This window comes from Alligator mississippiensis, chromosome 10, assembly GCF_030867095.1.
Source record: "Alligator mississippiensis isolate rAllMis1 chromosome 10, rAllMis1, whole genome shotgun sequence".
NCBI classification, from domain to species: Eukaryota; Metazoa; Chordata; order Crocodylia; family Alligatoridae; genus Alligator; species Alligator mississippiensis.
The window spans coordinates 2,628,216-2,645,493 of NC_081833.1; the positions used below are offsets into that span (position 1 = coordinate 2,628,216).

Consider the following 17,278-nt stretch of genomic DNA (forward strand, 5'->3'; position numbering starts at 1 on the left):
AGTGCGCATGCGCGGGGCGGGGCCTCCCGGCGGCCCGAAGAGCCGGGCCGGGCGCCGCCATGAAGCGATAGCCGTCGCCGCCGCCGCGCTGAGTCCGGCTGGTGCAGCCGGCGCTGCCGGAGAGCCCATGAGCCTGAGCGAGCACTCGATGCAGGCGCTGTCCTGGCGGAAGCTCTACCTCAGCCGGGCCAAGCTCAAAGCGTCCAGCCGCACCTCCGCGCTGCTCTCGGGCTTCGCCATGGTGAGCCCCCTCCCCCCCCCCCCCTTTACTCCCGGGCAGTGCAGCGCCGAGCACCGCGCGGGCCGCTTTCACGTGTCTTTCTGCCGCCCTCCTCACTGCTTCTGTTGCAGCCGCCAGGTCGGGACGCGTGGCAGCGATGAGGTGTTTTATGAAAAACCACCAGGTTTTGGCCCCGCAAAATTGTGTCCCGCTCCGCGCTCCTGTTGCCGTCTCGCTCGCTCCTCTGCCGCGGCGTGTCCTGTCCTGTCCTGCCCTGCCCTGTCCTGCCGCTCCGCTCCCGCTCGTGTAGCCAGCGGTGCTGTATCCTGCTTTGTTTAACTCTTCTCCTGTGTATTTATTAGAGGCAGCCCCTCAGCATAGTTTCAAGCGAGTTGCGGTGCTTCGCGTAGGATAGGGGGGAGCGAAACAAAACGCCTCTCGCATCCCAGTCGGTAGCTCTGGCGACCTCGGAGCCCTCAACGGCGACTCTGCCTCCGCGACGCGTGCCGCTGATGGGGAGAAATCAGACTTGTGTATGAAGCATTTTTCCTAGCGCTCGCCCTGCGTACCGCGCATGGCTGCCGTAACCGCGGGACCCCTTCGCTTGTTGTTTTTTTTCCTCGTCTAACGTTTTGAGGTGCTTGATGGCACCACTGAGAGTACCTGAGATGGTTTTTCTCATGTGTGGCTCTTTCCAGCAGCAGCCGGGAGGAAGGGGTGTTAAAGGGGGAAGGGGGACCCTTGCATTTCATGGATTTCTTAGGGTCAGAAGGGACCTCGGTAAATCATCGAGTGCGAGCCCCTGCCCTGGGCAGGAAAGAGCCCCGGGGTCAGACAATAATGAAAACCCAAAGAAAAGGAGAAAAAAACATGGGGCTCAAGGGCACATTCACTACTTTTTAACTTAAAGTGATTTACGTCACCGTTTTCCTTTGAATTGCCTAATGTTTTTCACAAAGATTGCAGTATCTCCAAATCTTGTTTTTGAAAGGAAGATTGTGGTATATGAAATATTGATTAAAATATAGATGTTTACCATGTTTCTTAGCATCTTGGGAACCCTTTAATGTACTCTTCAGTCCTGGTATTTTTTTTGTGTGCGTGTGTGTGTGTGTGTGTTCCCTATTATAATAGCAGCCTGGGAGCCAGAGTTATTTGAAGCGAGAGGTAGCGTAATGGTCTACAACAGGGGTGTCCAACCTTTTTGAATGTGGGGCTGGATCATGAACTTTTTATCGCCCGGTGGGCCGGCGAGCCATATTCAGAGACCTCACAGGAAGCGGTAGCACATCGCCCGGCCCCCCGAAACAAAAGTACAGTGTTTACTTCGGTTTCCCATCGCAGCACCTTGAGTCTCAGAAAACAGCTTGGGGGGCCGCATGCTAGACAAGCCTGGTCTACAATATTATAATTCGCTAGTTCTATAGTCTGTCATTCAGCAAAAAATGCATCACTGCTAAATCTGTGTCTTACAGGTCTGGTTTTTACACCGAAGAAGAGAAGCAAAATGTTTCTAGCTCCTTAGCTGTATATTCTAGTCAGAACAATGGCACTTAAAGTGAGGATGCTGTTTCAAAACACAGTTACTAGTGTGGAACAGTGTCCTGACGGTCAAATAAATGTCACTGTCGTTCTTCAATGGCTAAAAACAGAATACAAGTCTTCAGAGGCGTTGGTAGACTGGCATTCATTTGACTGACAGGCAACTGTGTTAGAGCAGTGGCACAGATGAGTTTGTTCCCACTGGGTAACATGCATCAGGCCGGCAATTAATGTTAGTAGCACTGCAGTTATTCTTTCCGTATGCGCATTCTGGTGCAGCAGAGCAGCTTTTCACTGCAACTTCTTGTCCCAGTGTCTTGTCCTAGCTGTGATAGGTGGTAATGAACAAAAAACCCCGTATCTCCTGTTTTCCATATCTTTAAAAAAAATAAAAAAAGGGGTGGGGGAGTAATATTACAGATTAAATGACTCGCAACTCTGGAATTGGTAGGAAATGTGTAAGACCATGGAGACGCTGCTTGTTTGCACCAGGAGCCCAACAGCATGATCCTACTTAGGTCTTGGATTTGTCGTAACTCTCTGTAGTATGGACCGTTTCAGACAAACAAAATAAATCCTTTGCTGTGTTGTGCTGAGGGTGTGACTTCTGTGTTTGCACTGTGTAATGTCTTATAGTTGCCAAGTAGTACTAATTACCCTGGTAACTTAGGATAAACCCGCTGTTTGGTGTATGAGCAGAATCTCTCTTGTAGTGAGAAATGATTGTGTGAATATTCATCACGTTTGAATGTTCTGGAAATTGCCTCTCAACTTCAACGTTTTTGGGTTAATAAGCTGCCATTGGAAACCAGTTCTTGACTCTGTGCCTTTCTTCTTTTTAAGTGAGACCCCCAATCCTGCTATTTGTGGAGAAGACCATTTAAAAATTTGATTAAAAAAATTCTTTCATTTAAAAATGAGAAATTCAAGAAGCCTAAAAATGTTTGGTGCCATGAAAATGTTTCTTGTACAGTTAAGCATCCACATTTTGTTTTTTGGAAAGTTTTCTGTGAAAAAATTTAGGGGCTAAATTCTGTCTGTGCCGTTGGCATCTTAAAGGTCTTCGTCTTGTTCAGAGGGAAGATATGTGTCTAAAGCCAGCAGGTGAGTGTGTGAGGGCTGGTTTTAGGGGCTGCCAACATTACGGTCCAGCCATGGAAAGGAACTTTAATTGGAGTTTAGTTTTAACTAAATGTAAATAAAGCTGCCCTACTTTCTGCTGCCTACCCTGTCTGCTGCTATGCTTGCTGCTATGCTTCCTGCTCCCTTCCTTATCGGCCATGTGCCACACACAGGGGCTACTCATGCCACAGGTTGGCCACCTGTGCTTTAAAAGATGGTTTACTGCCTCTCCTTTGTTTCTAGTTCCCTCTTAAGATCTTGGAAATAACTTTTGCCTTTGTCCAGCATGTGGCTGTGGGCTGTTTCCAGTGTTACAGAGATGATCATGCTCAACTTCTCATTGTGAATGCTGGAGCATTACTTGCTATGTGCAGTAACTATAAACAGAGTATTTTGTATCCTTCCAGAATGAAGCTGTTTATTAAAATAACATGGTCTGGATAAAAAATGTGTGTATTTATAATCCAGTGCTGGTGGGTTATAGCACTGGTGGGTCCAGTTTTAATTTAAGTATATAAACTCCCAGGAGTTATCATTTCTCTTACTTTTCCTCTACTTATTGCTTATTTATACTCTTACATTTTGCTTTGCTTGAGTATTGAAGACAGGCTAGTCAGTATTGCCCTTTAAATAGTGTTAAATTGGCATGTTCTCATGAACTAGCGCAGTGCTATGGTATATGGGTTGCAGATACTATAGGGAAATTCTTAAGTTCCAATAGTCATTGAAATAATTTCAGAAATGTAAAAAGAGTTTTCTTTTTTGATAAAGGTACCTGTACTGCACTACAATAACAAGACTATTGATTTATGTATGCAGTTATCTAGCATCTGGAAGGTATTATCTACTGAATTATATTGATGAGCTTCTTAAATATGACTAGTGATTCAAACTTCAGCTGTGTTGTCATCTAGCTATTGGTATACAAGCTTTCACATCCAAGCAGTTTAAGAGAAACAACCCACTCTTGCCCTTTTGTGGTAGATACAGTCTTCTGAACTCATTCCTCAGCTGTCAAGATTTCTAAAAACAGAACTGCACCAATAAAGATTTAAGAAAGTATTTCTATAATCCATGTTTCATTTGCAGCTGCACCCAATCAAGATTAGAGTCCCAAGGGGCCCAGATCAGTGATTCTTGGTTTAGATGACAACATCTTCCCTCCTCCTCTCTCTTGCACTTGGCTAATTCTCAAATCTGAAGGCCATGGAGAGCAGCAGTGATGTGAGATCTGGTCTATGCCAGTGCAGTTCTGCAGGGCACATGAATCAGGTTCTGTAGCTGTACTGTCACATCGCTACTGCAGGAGTCCCTCACAAAGTTGACCCTAAACTGTTGGGACTGGATCTTTACCTTGGCCTGATTGGAGAACAATTCTGTCTGCAAATCGTGTCGTGGGACTGCCTGTGCGTATCTGATAAAAATCATTGCAGAACCTGGAGTGGGGGATGGGGAAACAAAAAATGGCTATTTAAAAAAAAAAAAAATTAAAAAAAAATTATTTGCCAACTAAAAGATAACATGGCTTTGAGTATGGTTGAGTTGCTGCAGACACTCTTTTCATCTCCTGCAGGGTGTGTTTGGCATGTTAAATCCATTGAGTTTTACCCAGTTGTGCATTAGTGCTGGTGTTTGATGTTAACACAAAGGGAAGAAGACACGGGTGGCTCTGTAGTTGTGAGTCATATGGGTCAGGCCCATTACCCCAGAGGAGCTGCCTTCTTGGGTTGGGGGAGGAAGTCCTTTATAAATAGTTCTCAAATAATACAGAATGCTTGGATTACCAAATTCTGTTTCTTTTCCTCTTTCCGTAGAAAGTGAGTAGCAGATTTCTGAACCGGATGCAAATGTGTGACTTGGCCAAAACCTTCCTGAAACAATGTTCACTGTTCTTGTTCATGCAGGTGGCAGCAAAAATTGATTATGTTTCCTCTGTCTTGAAGTATAGACCCCTGCTCTAGAGACTTAGCCCTGCAGGAAGGAAGGCCTGATGGCAGTTTGGTATCTTTAATATATCTCTCTCGTTTTCCTGTAACACAAGTGGATGTTCACTGTTACCTTTATCTTTCCCCTTCAAATTCACTTTTTAAGTCCTAAAGAGGTGCATGTGTAATAGCAATCCCCTCTTGTTGCTTGTTGGGTGCCTTTTTATTTGAAGAGTGTACAAAGCGCCTGTTTTTCTTTAGCCTATTGCTTTCTCATTCTTTGTTTTTCACTCTGCCAACTTTTGGCTTCGTTTAGTTCTCATTCTCCCTGGGCTGACTCGCTCTTTATTCCAGCCTTTTTCTCAGAAGAAAATGTTCCCCAAATCAGTAGTCAAACTTCAAACCCTGTACTGTCCTGGAATGAGTCCAGATGTTAACTTATGGATCTGTGCCTTCCAACACCTGCGAATGGTACTGAAATGGGAAGCAGAATATTAATTCACCGACTGTTGCCCTTGTGGTGCTGAACCAAGGGGCAGGCCAAGGAAATTATTTCTACCAAACTGCAGTAGATGGGCAGACTTCTTTTACAGTCCCATGTCCAGCTGCAACTTCTTTCTAAGCTGTTTTTTATTTTTCTGTTGCTGGGGGAAACTGTTATTACTATTAGTAAATTGTTACTGACTCCTTGCCAAGCATTGGAGCACTGATTGTTATTGTCAGAAACACATAATGTCGTTTCTATCCAAGAGCACATAAAAACACAGTACGTTGTTAGCAGAAAATGTTCGTTAGGCCACTCTGTGCCAAACTGTGTGCAGGAAGGGACAATGCAGCATTATACACAAGGAAATTATTTGGACTCGCTTCTGAACTGTTAAAGTGTAACTGGAGCTGGCTTACAACCGCTTCCACAGGGCAAGCTGTCCGTGTTTGCAACAATGGGACAGGGGCCTCCCTTCGTGTCAGATCAAGAATTTAAACGGGGATTTTTCAGGGGAGTCGACGGTAGTTATGTGCCCAAATCCAGTTGAATTTTAATAAGATTTGGCTGCCTGCCTCCCATAGGCTGCTTTGAAAGGCCAGTCTCAAATTTTAAGTGTAGGCCTCAATTTTGTCAAGCGGCTGTATTTCAGTTTGGGGGCATTGTCAAGGGATGCATTAGTCTTGCAGTTATATCAGTAAACTGACGTCACAAGGAAAGATGCTTTTGTCGCAGTCATGATGGTCGCAGAATGGGACTTGAGGGGGACAGTGTCTAAAGGAACCTTTTAAAAGGAAAAAGTGCGCTTGTGTGGTGGTATTGGTATCAATCCTAAATCCTGCTGCCAGTGGCCCAAGTGCTGGCTGAGCTCCTGGGTCCCTTCCAACCTCTGTCACTTCCCAAATGGTGCCAGCTCATGCTCCCTTTCCAAACCAGCAGAAATCATCTCTGTTGCTCTGCTGCTTCTCGACTAATCTTTTCCTGGCTTGGCACCTGAAAGAGCCTGTTTCTATTCTGCTGGTTTTTCTGGACAATAGTTGTGTTGGTCCGAGCTAACCAAAAGATTGGTACTTGGACTAGCTGTAAAAATGGTTCTGACACCTAGCTGAAACTCCTGTGCCTAAAAAACACCAAAATGTGGAACCATCCAAGGTAATTAATTAGGTGGGGCATTTGCTGTGAACTAGAGGAAAATAACACCCTTCCTGCTATGCAGTGTATTTGGTCGTGCCTCTTGCAGTGGCATTACAGATGCATGACAGACATCTCCTATGTTCTGATACAGTTAGAGGCTTCCTGCACAATTAAAACTTACTCTGCCAAGCAACCACGTTAGTAGTAGCCTGTCTTTCTAAAGTGCAGGTCCCACTCTGCCCTGCCTTCTGCCTCGCTTCAGACTAATTGGGCTGACTACCTCTCTCGGTTCTGTAAACTGTAGGTCTTGCCTTTGTGGAGGAAACTAAGGCAGAGACAGGCAATTATTTTGGGCAAAGGGCTGCTTATTGAGTTTTGGCAAGCCATCGAGGGCCACATGACAGGCAGCCAAGGGCAGATAAATATTAATTTTCTAAATTTTTTAGGGTCCCCATGGGCCGAATAGGATGGTCTATCAGGCCACATCCAGCCCGCAGGCTGCATTTTGCTCATCCCTGCGCTTAAGGTATAACTTATTCACAGTGGGTTACAAGGCATAGTGTGTTTCTTTAACGAGATCCTGGAAAGAGTCCAATGCCATAAACTTGGGCAGAAGGCAAGGTTATAACACATCTGCCACAGAGAAAAGTTGTTTTTCCTGTCACCCACTTCCCCAGTTTTTTCTATAGTTTTATTGTGTCCTAATAGTCCATCTCTGCTGGATCAGATACAGAGCTAAAAGATTGTGTCTAAATGCTGTTTCACCCAAACTAGTTTCTTAAAAAGTTGTGTGCGCTGGGGAACATGGACGAAATCAATTTGGAAACAGTGCTGGAGCTGTTAGATGCAATACTTTCACAATTCAGGATTGGCTACTTGCACACCAAAAAGAGGAAGGAGAATTTCTTTCCTCTTCTTCATGTTCATGCTTAGACCAAATGGGTCTAGAAGGAGAGACGAGCCTCCCCTTGAACAGAGGTAGGCTAGAATTATAAAAATATTGCTGCCTGACTTCCAAGATGAGACAGCTTTAACTAGCATCCTATGGAGATATCGGCTCACTGATGTGAGATTTCCTTTACACTTGAAGAGGAATTTAAATAATAGATTCTTAATACGTGACTTCCTAAAAAGCATCCGGTCTTCTCCATCTTATGAAGCTGGCTCTTTAGTAGGCTTAGAGTCTGGCTTCCAGTGTGTTAAAGTATTAGCATAGAGGATCTGAGCAATCTTTTAGTAAAGAGATGTTCTTGAGGCTAAAATAGATTTGCCACCTTAGCTGTCAAGCTCAAGACAAGCACTAATAAGGTAATGGAGGAAAGGAATTGGATTGATATGCATAGAAACAAAATCCTTTGCTGAATGAACTCAGGCTCTATAGGTGGAACATAGCTGCCTGGCTGCTGACAGTGCCGGATAAGCCACAGCATCCTGCTGAAGTCCTTGGGACAGTAACAAGCAATGCTGCAGAGAGAAGGTAGCATCATGATTAAACAGCTATCTTTGTGCACTTAGTTTCATCTGACTCCGGTTCAGCATGGTCCAGTTGATGCTTTTTGTCCGTAGGACAGTGTTTGAAAGAGCTATTCTTGGTGAAAGTGCTTCATGTGGTGTCCAAGGGAGTGAGTGCAGACAGATGGGGGTACTCCTTTCCTGCTTGTTCTTCACCCCCCAATTCTGTTTTTTTCAGAGTTGAGAAACCATAGGTTGCGTGTTTTGTTGTTTTTTTTTAAGTTTAACAAATATCACTGGATACCAAACGGCAAGTGATAAGGGACTGCCTGCTCTTTTCACAAGTGTATTGTAACGTGGAATTATTTACTGACAGTGCTTGAAGCTCTCATTGAAAAAACATTTTTTGGCAGCAGGCCTTGAATGCATGGTGAAACGAGTTTGTCTAAAAGCACGGGTTGGCTAATGCATCCTGTGCTTTAGCTGTTGGGATTTGTAGTGTCAGATATCTCAATGTAGAAATGCCATGAAACCGGACATCTAAGTAGACTAAGCTTGATGCAGCTAAGACAAAGCAGTGAACGTGTAGTGCCTTGTTGCTACTTGTGGCCCCATTTTGTCTTCTGCTTCTGTAACTTGCCCTCTTCATACTGCTCATCCCCGTACCTGCATTTCATAACGTGCTTCATTTGACTAACCTCTGTTTTGTTGAGCCAAGTACTTTTTGGAGCCTCCTTTGCTCCTGCATTTGGAATAAGCGGAGGAATTTTAAATTGAGAGTCCTAACATATGAGTAGAAGCAAGGTCATCTTTTTGGTGAAGGGCTCCTGTTCTTTGGGAATTTGTGTCCCTCCCCCTTTGGCTTTTTTGTTGAAGAGCTTTTGGAGTTGGAAGCACTGATACTGCCAGTCGTTCCATTTATTCTTGATACTCTTTACAGCTTAGTAAAAAGTAGATCTGAGAATTTGTCTAAACGGAGTGTCCTGTTTCACAACGCAGACCCCAAACAATGAAATGTTGCAGTTGCAGCCAACATGAACAGAATCTTTTCAAATGGAAAGCTTTCTTGGCTTTCAGTTTACTTTGCTGCAGTGTTTGGAGCCCAGACTTTGCACCATTGTGTATGAGAACCAGCGAATGATGTTGACAAGTGTGTTTTCATTGTCCAAGCTTGAATGGTGAGAATTAAACTGTATTGTTAAATGTTGTATTATCCTAAGATGGAAATGTTTAAGCCTGCTTGTGCGTAGTCAGATATTGTACACTTTCAGATATTCCTTTACTCATTGCTTTTTATTTCTTCTTCCTTTCCAGGTGGCTATGGTAGAGGTGCAGATAGAGTCCAATACCGCCTACCCTGCAGGTCTCTTGATTGCTTTCAGTGCGTGTACTACTGTGCTTGTTGCAGTTCATCTTTTCGCCCTCATGATAAGTACCTGCATCCTTCCAAACATAGAGGCTGTGAGCAATGTGCATAACCTCAACTCTGTAAAGGAGTCCCCTCACGAGCGCATGCACCGGCACATTGAGCTCGCCTGGGCGTTCTCCACAGTCATCGGCACTCTGCTTTTTCTGGCAGAGGTGGTGCTGCTGTGTTGGGTGAAATTTCTTCCGCTCCAGAACCCTGTTGTTCCAGTCCCTAACACCACTTACACCATGACCCCTGGAAAGGCAGCAGCCATTGCCTCGACATCCATCATGGTTCCTTTTGGATTAGTTTTCATAATATTTGCGGTCCATTTCTATCGGTCGCTGGTGAGCCACAAAACAGACAGGCAGTTCCAAGAACTGAATGAACTTGCAGAGTTTGCTCGGCTTCAGGATCAGCTGGATCACAGAGGCGACACCATGCCACCTCCTGGCAGTCATTTTGCATAAAACCTGTACTATATATCTTTTTTTAATCTGCTTCTCAGCTTCTGCCCTGCTATGTTGACTCCCCCATGCATGAATTGCCTGTACTGTCTATTCAAAGAGAGATTTAGAAGCACTGTTTCGGTTTTCACAGAAAGCACCAAACATTGCACTATCCTTGTCAGCTATCCAGAAATGCTATGACATGTAGAGGGCTGGGTGTTGAGGCATGGCCATATTGAGCATGCTTTTTCTCCTCCCTCCTCCTGTTGGATTATTTAACATCAGAACGAAACAGTGGCTATGTAAATGTGTCAGGAAAATTTAAATTCTAAGTCTTGGTGTTTGATGGGGTGGGTCAGGAAGCCTGATTTCTCCCTGCATATGATGTTGGTGTTTGCTAGAAAGTAGTGCTTGTCCAGTACATGTTGCATGGCAAGATACAAATTACTTGGGACATGCAGTAGTTAGCACTCTGCTTCAGTGCTAGTGCTGAGCTTGCTAAAAGTCTGACAGATGCTGGAAGTGAAAGCTTTCCCTACCGCCCTTCTTTTCCCTTGGCCTCCCCAAGTCCTATTTTGCTGCCAGGTAATTATTACTCTAGCACTACTACTTGCTGTGGCAGCTATAAGTTATCTAACCCTTCAGGACCAGTCTTTTTATGATGTGATATGAGCCACATCAGTAGGACTGAGGCCCTACCTGTATTCTTCTTTGGAAGAAAATGTACAGAAAAGCAATAACTGCTGTAATATCTTTGAGCCAGCACATGTTATCTGAAAAGATAAAAGTGCTTGTTTCTATTTAGGAACCTTTTAAAAAAGAAAAGAAGAAAGCTAAATGGAAATTATCACTGGACTTTTTTTTGCTTGAGAACTTGTTGCTAGTAGTGTGATGTGGGGGGGGTTGTTTATTTTGGGGGGGGGTGGAGGGGGTCCTATCCATGGCAAAAAATGGTAGACACCTAATTATGCCGGAACAATTGCTGTTCTTTCAAGCCAAAGTAGCAATTATTTTCTACTTTTTTATATAAAAATATATATATTTTGAATAAATTCTCTGATACAGACAGTAAAAGGCACTTAAAAGGTCTGTGTTAGACTCCCAAGTAATTAGCTATGCCTTGGTTTTGTTAGAAAAAACTGCTTGCTCAAATGTTGTTGTATTTAGGATTTTAATAATTTTTGTCTTCTATGATCATGCTTCCAAGAGGTGCTGGAAGACTACTTTCTATATAGACTTATTTATGAAAATGGGTGATTTGTAATATTGCTGCTTATTTTTTTCAGACACGTGCATCTTTGATAGAATGAGGCTACTGTTTTTAACCTCAAGCTGTTATCTCAAAATTTGAAGTTTCTCCCTCAAATATACTGTATAGTTCCTCAGGTGAAAACTTCTTCTTTTCACTGACTTCAATGAGAAGGGTTATTTTGCCTGAGGACTGCAAGTTTTGTCCCTGATTCTTTCAGAGTGGGTTTGAGTCCAGGTCTATTTACGAGTAAATTGTTTTTTGCAGGGTTTTCCTGACATTGCTGAAGGATGAAAGTGGTTTGGTTTTAATGTGAAAAGGATTTGGTTTTGTTTTTTAATCCAGGAAATACTGGTTCGTGACTCTTCAAATCCACTGGAAAAGAACAGGGACCCCACTCATAGCTGTATGCTAGAGAGTGTAATTTTGAGATTTATTGTATCGGATTCAGCCTGATGGAAGTTGTGCCTTTTTATGCCTGGTTTAAATTTAGTCCATAACACCCAGCCCCTCTTTTTCCAGATATCTCAATGCGCTTTATAAATAAGGTCCTAATTTTGCAAAGATTTCCTGTCAAATGTGTGGTGTGAATGGGACTGGTTTCTTGGAACCACACTTGATAGACAGGTTAGACCAAAAGTGCAGTTTATATTCAGAAATTATTTCAAAGGAGGAGTACCATAGTTGTCTTAAACAGTCTTGCATCCAGTATACTTTTGTTAATTAGCAAGGAAAAAACCCCCTTCCCAAGTGCCATCCCCCACAAATTGTTCCTGGACTCTGAAAATTGAACTGGATTCATTCTGGTTCTGATGTTGCCAGCCCTGTAGTCTTTGTAACCAAAATAAAATGAACGATTTTGTTTACGACCAGAATCCTTCCAGTTGTGCCGTGGCTGTTTGTTCCTACAGTGCTGATGGGATTAAATTTGTAACCATTTACTTCAGTTGTTGGAGAAGCACTCTAAAACAGTTATGAAAGTTGGAGCAGCCTAGGCCTAAACTCTAGTCCAGTGATTCTCAACCAGAGCGACGGGACAGAAGTACAGGGTGCGAATCTTCCCTGCCAGGTTCTGGAGGGGAACCCCGAGTCTAATGAGGGGTGTCTTGAGTCTGTCAAGGATGCCTGAAATCAAAAGAAGTTGAGAACCACTGATCTATCTTCCCATCCTCTACTAAGATTGTTGACAGTACTAAAGGTAACAATATCTACCTTTTCCTGGGGAAACTAGCTTTTTACAAAGCCATTGTAAATCAAGCCAGCCTGAATTATTTGCACTAGTGTACAAACAGAATCAAAGGGACACTATCAGGTCTGGGGATACTTCCCCCTGAAAATGTTGTGTCCACAATTGCAACTCTCTTAAAATGATTGTGAATGAGAGGTTAGCACTTTTTTCCCCAGCTTATTCCATGTAATCACTTATACTGTTTGCCTGGACAAAAGTAGTCTGTTACCTGTATGTTGCAAGTCTTCCATACAGCAGTAGAGGAAAATGTGGAGCTACAAGTAACACTGTACTTTTAAGTGAGTGTCATTATGACCATATGTTTTCTGACTATAACTGCACTTTTCAACACAGCTCTTGTGTTTCTTCCATTTGACAACTGGGTAAATGGCGCAGTTGTCTTGTCTTGTGCAGCCATGCACCTGAGCAGTGGGCAGACGAAAGGCCAGAACTTACAATGCCAAGTGTGGACTCTGAACAGTAGAGCACACCGTTTTATTTTTATTCCTTATTTATACTAATGGTATTAAGCATTTACCTCAGACACTTTAAACATCAGTTACTGTATACAGCTTTTACTTAGATATAAATGACTTTATAATAATTAAATAAAAATATACTTGGTCGGCATGGTTATTTTATCTTGTCAAGACGCCAGACAATGCACACCTTCAGTACTTATTGTAACCCCAGGTTCCTGTGGATGTCCTCTTAAACATGTTCAGTGTTTAATCATGCAGTGTGTCAGATACCAGGTTCTCTCTAGTTTTCCAGACAAAGGCAAAGCCTTTCTGGCTGCTAGTCAGCATAACAAGCTTAATATAGCCTCAGCATGTTTCCTAATTCTGACGCTGCTTGTTTCTTGGGACGAAGAATTGTGTTGGTATTATTCTCTATGGAGTGTCTGAAAAAGAAGACCCTTACTCAGATGAGAGCCAGGAAAAGTTAAAAGAACAATAAACAAAATGAGCGATATTTGGAAGTGGTGTAAACAGATGATCTCATGATGTGGTCCCTGACTCATAACACTGGCTCTTGTTAACTGGTTGCAGTGCCGCATACAAATAGTGTGCTCGTACAAAACCTAGTGGCAGTCTGCTACAAAAAAGAAGTCCTTGTACCAGTATAGAAATTAAGCTACTGGTGTGGCTCCATTGACTTCAAGGTAGCAATCCCACTTGACGGTTATGACTTACTGGGCATGTCTACACATCACTGTATTTTAGTACTTCCTTTTGGAAGTACTACAACGGCGCAATAACTGCCCATACTGCACTGTACAGGCGGCACACATGCTGTAGTGGTGCGCTATAAGCAGGGACTGCGCTGCGACAGCAACATAGCTATCGTGTGTAGATTCACATGATTGCTATGTCACTAGGGTGGCATGGTGCGTCACTGTCGCCATACGGCAACGTGTAGACGCACGCACTGAAGACCAGAGGGATGTGATGGTAGAATGTGATGCTAAAATTGGCAGCGGTGACCTTTGGTCACAGAGTGGTTAAATTCTCTCATCCTTGTATTAAATGTAGAGAGAAAGATGCAATCTCATATTGATGGCGGGGGGGGGGGGGGGGAAAAGAATTAGAACTTGGTTTGTTGCAATGCCCATTTTGGTTTGTGGCAACATCCATTCCCAGATCTGTCGGGCCTGCTTGACATTTGTGTGAAGCTCAGCTTCTGCGCGCAATGGTGGGTTCTACTAAGTGTCGTTGGGGGAAGGCAAGAGGGGTGTGGGGAAGGGGTACAAGAGAGAGGGCATTTCAGTTTTTTTCCTATGTTCCAGTTTCCTACAGCATGTTAAAGAAATCCTGCCTCCCATCTCGTGTGCAAGTGGGAAAAGGCCCTGAAAAGAAGTAACTTGTACTGAGCTAAGACACTGTGCCCATCTCCCCCAGCTGTTCAATGAAGAAGTTCACTCTCTGTGGAAGTGAGTATGGCCATGTGACCAGTGCAGTCGGGTGTCACAATCTGGCTAGACTGCAGCACTGAAGCTAAATCAGAGGGCAGATTAAATAGATGATGCAAGTGTGGCGCTATAGGCTGTGCAGAGAACTCAAACTCCAATTTAGCTTGTTCATCCACAAAAAGCTTATTCACTGGAGCTTGAATGAGAAATACTCCTCAAAGGTGCAAAGGCTTAGTTGTTGCATTCAAGCTCAGCTCAAAAAAAAGTATCCTGTAAGAATAATGGGGTGTTTTTAAAAAGAAACCGGCACTGTTGGGTCAATTCTATTTGATTAACTGGACGTGGAGAGTAGGGATAGCACTTAGTGCTCTTGCTTTAGGGTTAGCTGTTCCACTGAAGGCTAACTTCATACCACTGTGATGCAGGAGTCCTGAGTCAGGCTGCAAACCAGACTCGTGTTTGTTTAGTTAGTATATAATCCAGCAAAAAAATTACTCTTACGTTATCAAGTTCCAGGAAAGCTACCTGGAGTTTATAAGCTGATTTTTAAAATGCAGCTACCATCATGGAATTATAGTAGGAAGAAATTCAGGCTGCTGTAGCTGCTTTCTTCTGTGGCCACCAGTAGACATGGTCTTGTTCTGCAATACCAGGCTGACAACAGTCAGCCAGTCTCCGGCTGATAAGTATGCAATGCCGGCATCTGCGCGTCCCTTATTTAACACTAGGACTAAATTAACTTTGTGTTTGTGGCTTGAAGAACGGAAAATATGCATCTTCCAAGATTCTGCCATGACTCAAATTCTTGCGACTGGAAGATAGTGTAAAGGGTGTGTGCTTAGCTTTCAGTCTATTTGACTGTATTGTATGGCATTAAAACAGCCTAGAAGTTGGTTTCCTGTTTCATAGGAGAAAGCCACTGACTTCAGTATATATGTGGGCAGGATTATTTCTTCCTACAAGGTCTCTTCAGCTTCCAAACTCCCAAGCAAAATAGTTCATTTGGAAATATGAATACAGAAAGAAGTCCACACGGATGGTTTGGAGGTGCTAGCAAAGTGTTTGGAAACAGAGTGAGCTTGCAGATGTCTCTGCTTTAAAGAGCGCAGCCCAATATGGTACTCTACAGACCTAGGACAATGTTCCAAATGAGGAAACCGAGGACTGCATTCTCTCATCTTCTCCCAGCATCCATTTGATCTTCTTGGCGGTCATCAAACATTGCCCAGACCTCTTCCAAAACACCATCTGGATTGGCCAATTCAATCTAAATTAAAACACAAGTAAATTATGCTATATAATTCAAGAAAGGTCAGTTTTTGTAAATGCTGATTACTCGAGAGCTAATGGAGAATATTCCTTTTAGTAGGACTTCAGTTTGTCCTGCAGTATTTCCAAACAGTTCTTACACTTTCCTGCTTTTATTAGGATACCAAGTGTGTATTTCTCTCTCCATGTCACTGTAGAGAACGTGAGTGCTGTTGGCAAGTACACAGTATTAGCCAAAGTGTAACCAAGTCTTGCCCCAGTGGTTTGAATGGCAGGTACTACCAGGTACTGATATTGGGGTTTTTTTTCTCTTCTCTGTGACCTGCTAGGTGTCAACTACAGTTTCAACAACAGACAAGGTGTCTGCAGTCAACCAATGAGTGCAGTCATACTAAAGCAGACTAGAGGTCCACCTAATCTAGCAAGCTGTTGGTGGTGCTGAGCAGGACAGACACTGCTTCAGACTGAAGTTAGCTGTGGTAACTATGCAATACCTAATGATTGTACGGTTTCCTCCTGAATTCATGCATAGCAACAATAGATTCCATATGGACTTGGAGAAATAAATGTTACCCAGCTGTGTGCTTTAAAACCTAATGGGAAGCAGTTACCTTTGGGATTGGATACTGAGTAGGGGCTGGAGCTGCTTCCCTGCCACAGTCAATCATAGTGCCAGACTTTGGCACATCTGCAACCCAGAAACCTTCAAACAGCTGTCCTTTGTCCAAGTAGAAAAACTTTCCTGGCCCATGTTTCTTTCCATCTTTCCAGGTTCCTTCATACCGATTTTCATTTGCTATAATGATGCAATAAAAAAAGGGAACAGATAGTGAAACAGGCATACTTTCACCAGGTGACCGGAGGTGAAACAAAACATACACTGATGGTAGTTTATCCAGGTTAAGTCTTTATTCTAGCTCCGTTTATAGGAGTAACTTGAGGAGACCGAGCATTGCGTAGCAGGAATGCGTTCGGTCTGAATAGTGCTCCAGCTGCTCTATCGTAGAACTGGGAGGACACAGCAACAACTATCAAATACTTGTATGAGTTTTTAAATTACTTTGTTTTCATGGACTTTTATTCAGTTTCCATGCACGTTCTAAACAAAATTCACAATAAAGCAGAATTAGCAACCCTGTCTTAAAGTACAGCAACCTTATATTGGATTCTTGTTCCTTAAGACCTCAGTTAAGTCAGAAATATCAGGTGACCTTTGTGTCCAATGAACATAACCTGCATTTCAAGTATGACTTGCAAGTAACTTTTATAAATGACCTTCAGACCAGGATATTCATGTGCCTATGTAGGGCCAAGAAGTAGGCCCAGTCCTAGTACACCATCTGGACAAGTGGTACCTCTTTACATGCATTTTGGCTGTATATTTAATAATAGGACCATGATTGACAAGAAGCACTTCTATAGGATACAGAGTTACAAGGAAATGAGAATCCTACTTGGGTCGAAAAGTAGCCACCACGTAAGGCTGTGCTTCTGAAGGAGGTTGGAATCATAGAAAAATAGGGTGGGAAAGGAGTTCATCTAGTCCAACCCCCTGCTCTAAGTAGGACCAGCCCCAACTAGATGATCCCAGCCAAGGCTTTGTCCAGTTGGGTCTTAAAAACCTCCAAAGGTGGAGATTCCACAACCTCTCTGGGGAGCCTGGTCTAATGCTTCACCACCCTCCTCATGAAAGTTTTTCCTAATATCCAATCTAAATTTCCCTTGGTGCAACTTGAGCCCATTGCCCCTTGTCCTGTCATCTGCCCCCGCTGAGAACAGTCCAGCTCCATCCTCTTTGCAACCTGCAGGGAGTTGAAGGTTGCTATTCAATCCCCCTCGGTCTCCTCTTCTCTAGACTAAATCAGCCCAGGTCCGTCGGCCTCT

At 43.4% G+C, this 17,278-nt stretch overlaps 2 protein-coding genes across 2 annotated transcripts in view; one reads left to right on the forward strand and one right to left on the reverse strand.

Moving 5' to 3' along the window:
* Positions 1 to 12,843, forward strand: ORAI1 (ORAI calcium release-activated calcium modulator 1). Its single transcript, XM_006272831.4, has 2 exons — positions 1 to 241; positions 9,194 to 12,843. The coding sequence occupies exons 1-2, from the start codon at positions 8 to 10 to the stop codon at positions 9,755 to 9,757; spliced, it is 798 nt and encodes a 265-aa protein (XP_006272893.2). The 5' UTR covers positions 1 to 7; the 3' UTR covers positions 9,758 to 12,843.
* The window catches only part of MORN3 (MORN repeat containing 3), a 17,918-nt gene continuing 13,320 nt past the window's right edge, over positions 12,681 to 17,278 (reverse strand). The window contains exons 5-6 of the mRNA XM_006272839.4: positions 16,006 to 16,190; positions 12,681 to 15,392 (exon numbers count right to left, since the gene is read on the reverse strand). Of these exons, the coding sequence (XP_006272901.1) occupies positions 15,300 to 15,392; positions 16,006 to 16,190 (278 nt within the window). The 3' untranslated portion in view covers positions 12,681 to 15,299. The remainder of the gene's footprint in view (positions 15,393 to 16,005; positions 16,191 to 17,278) is intronic.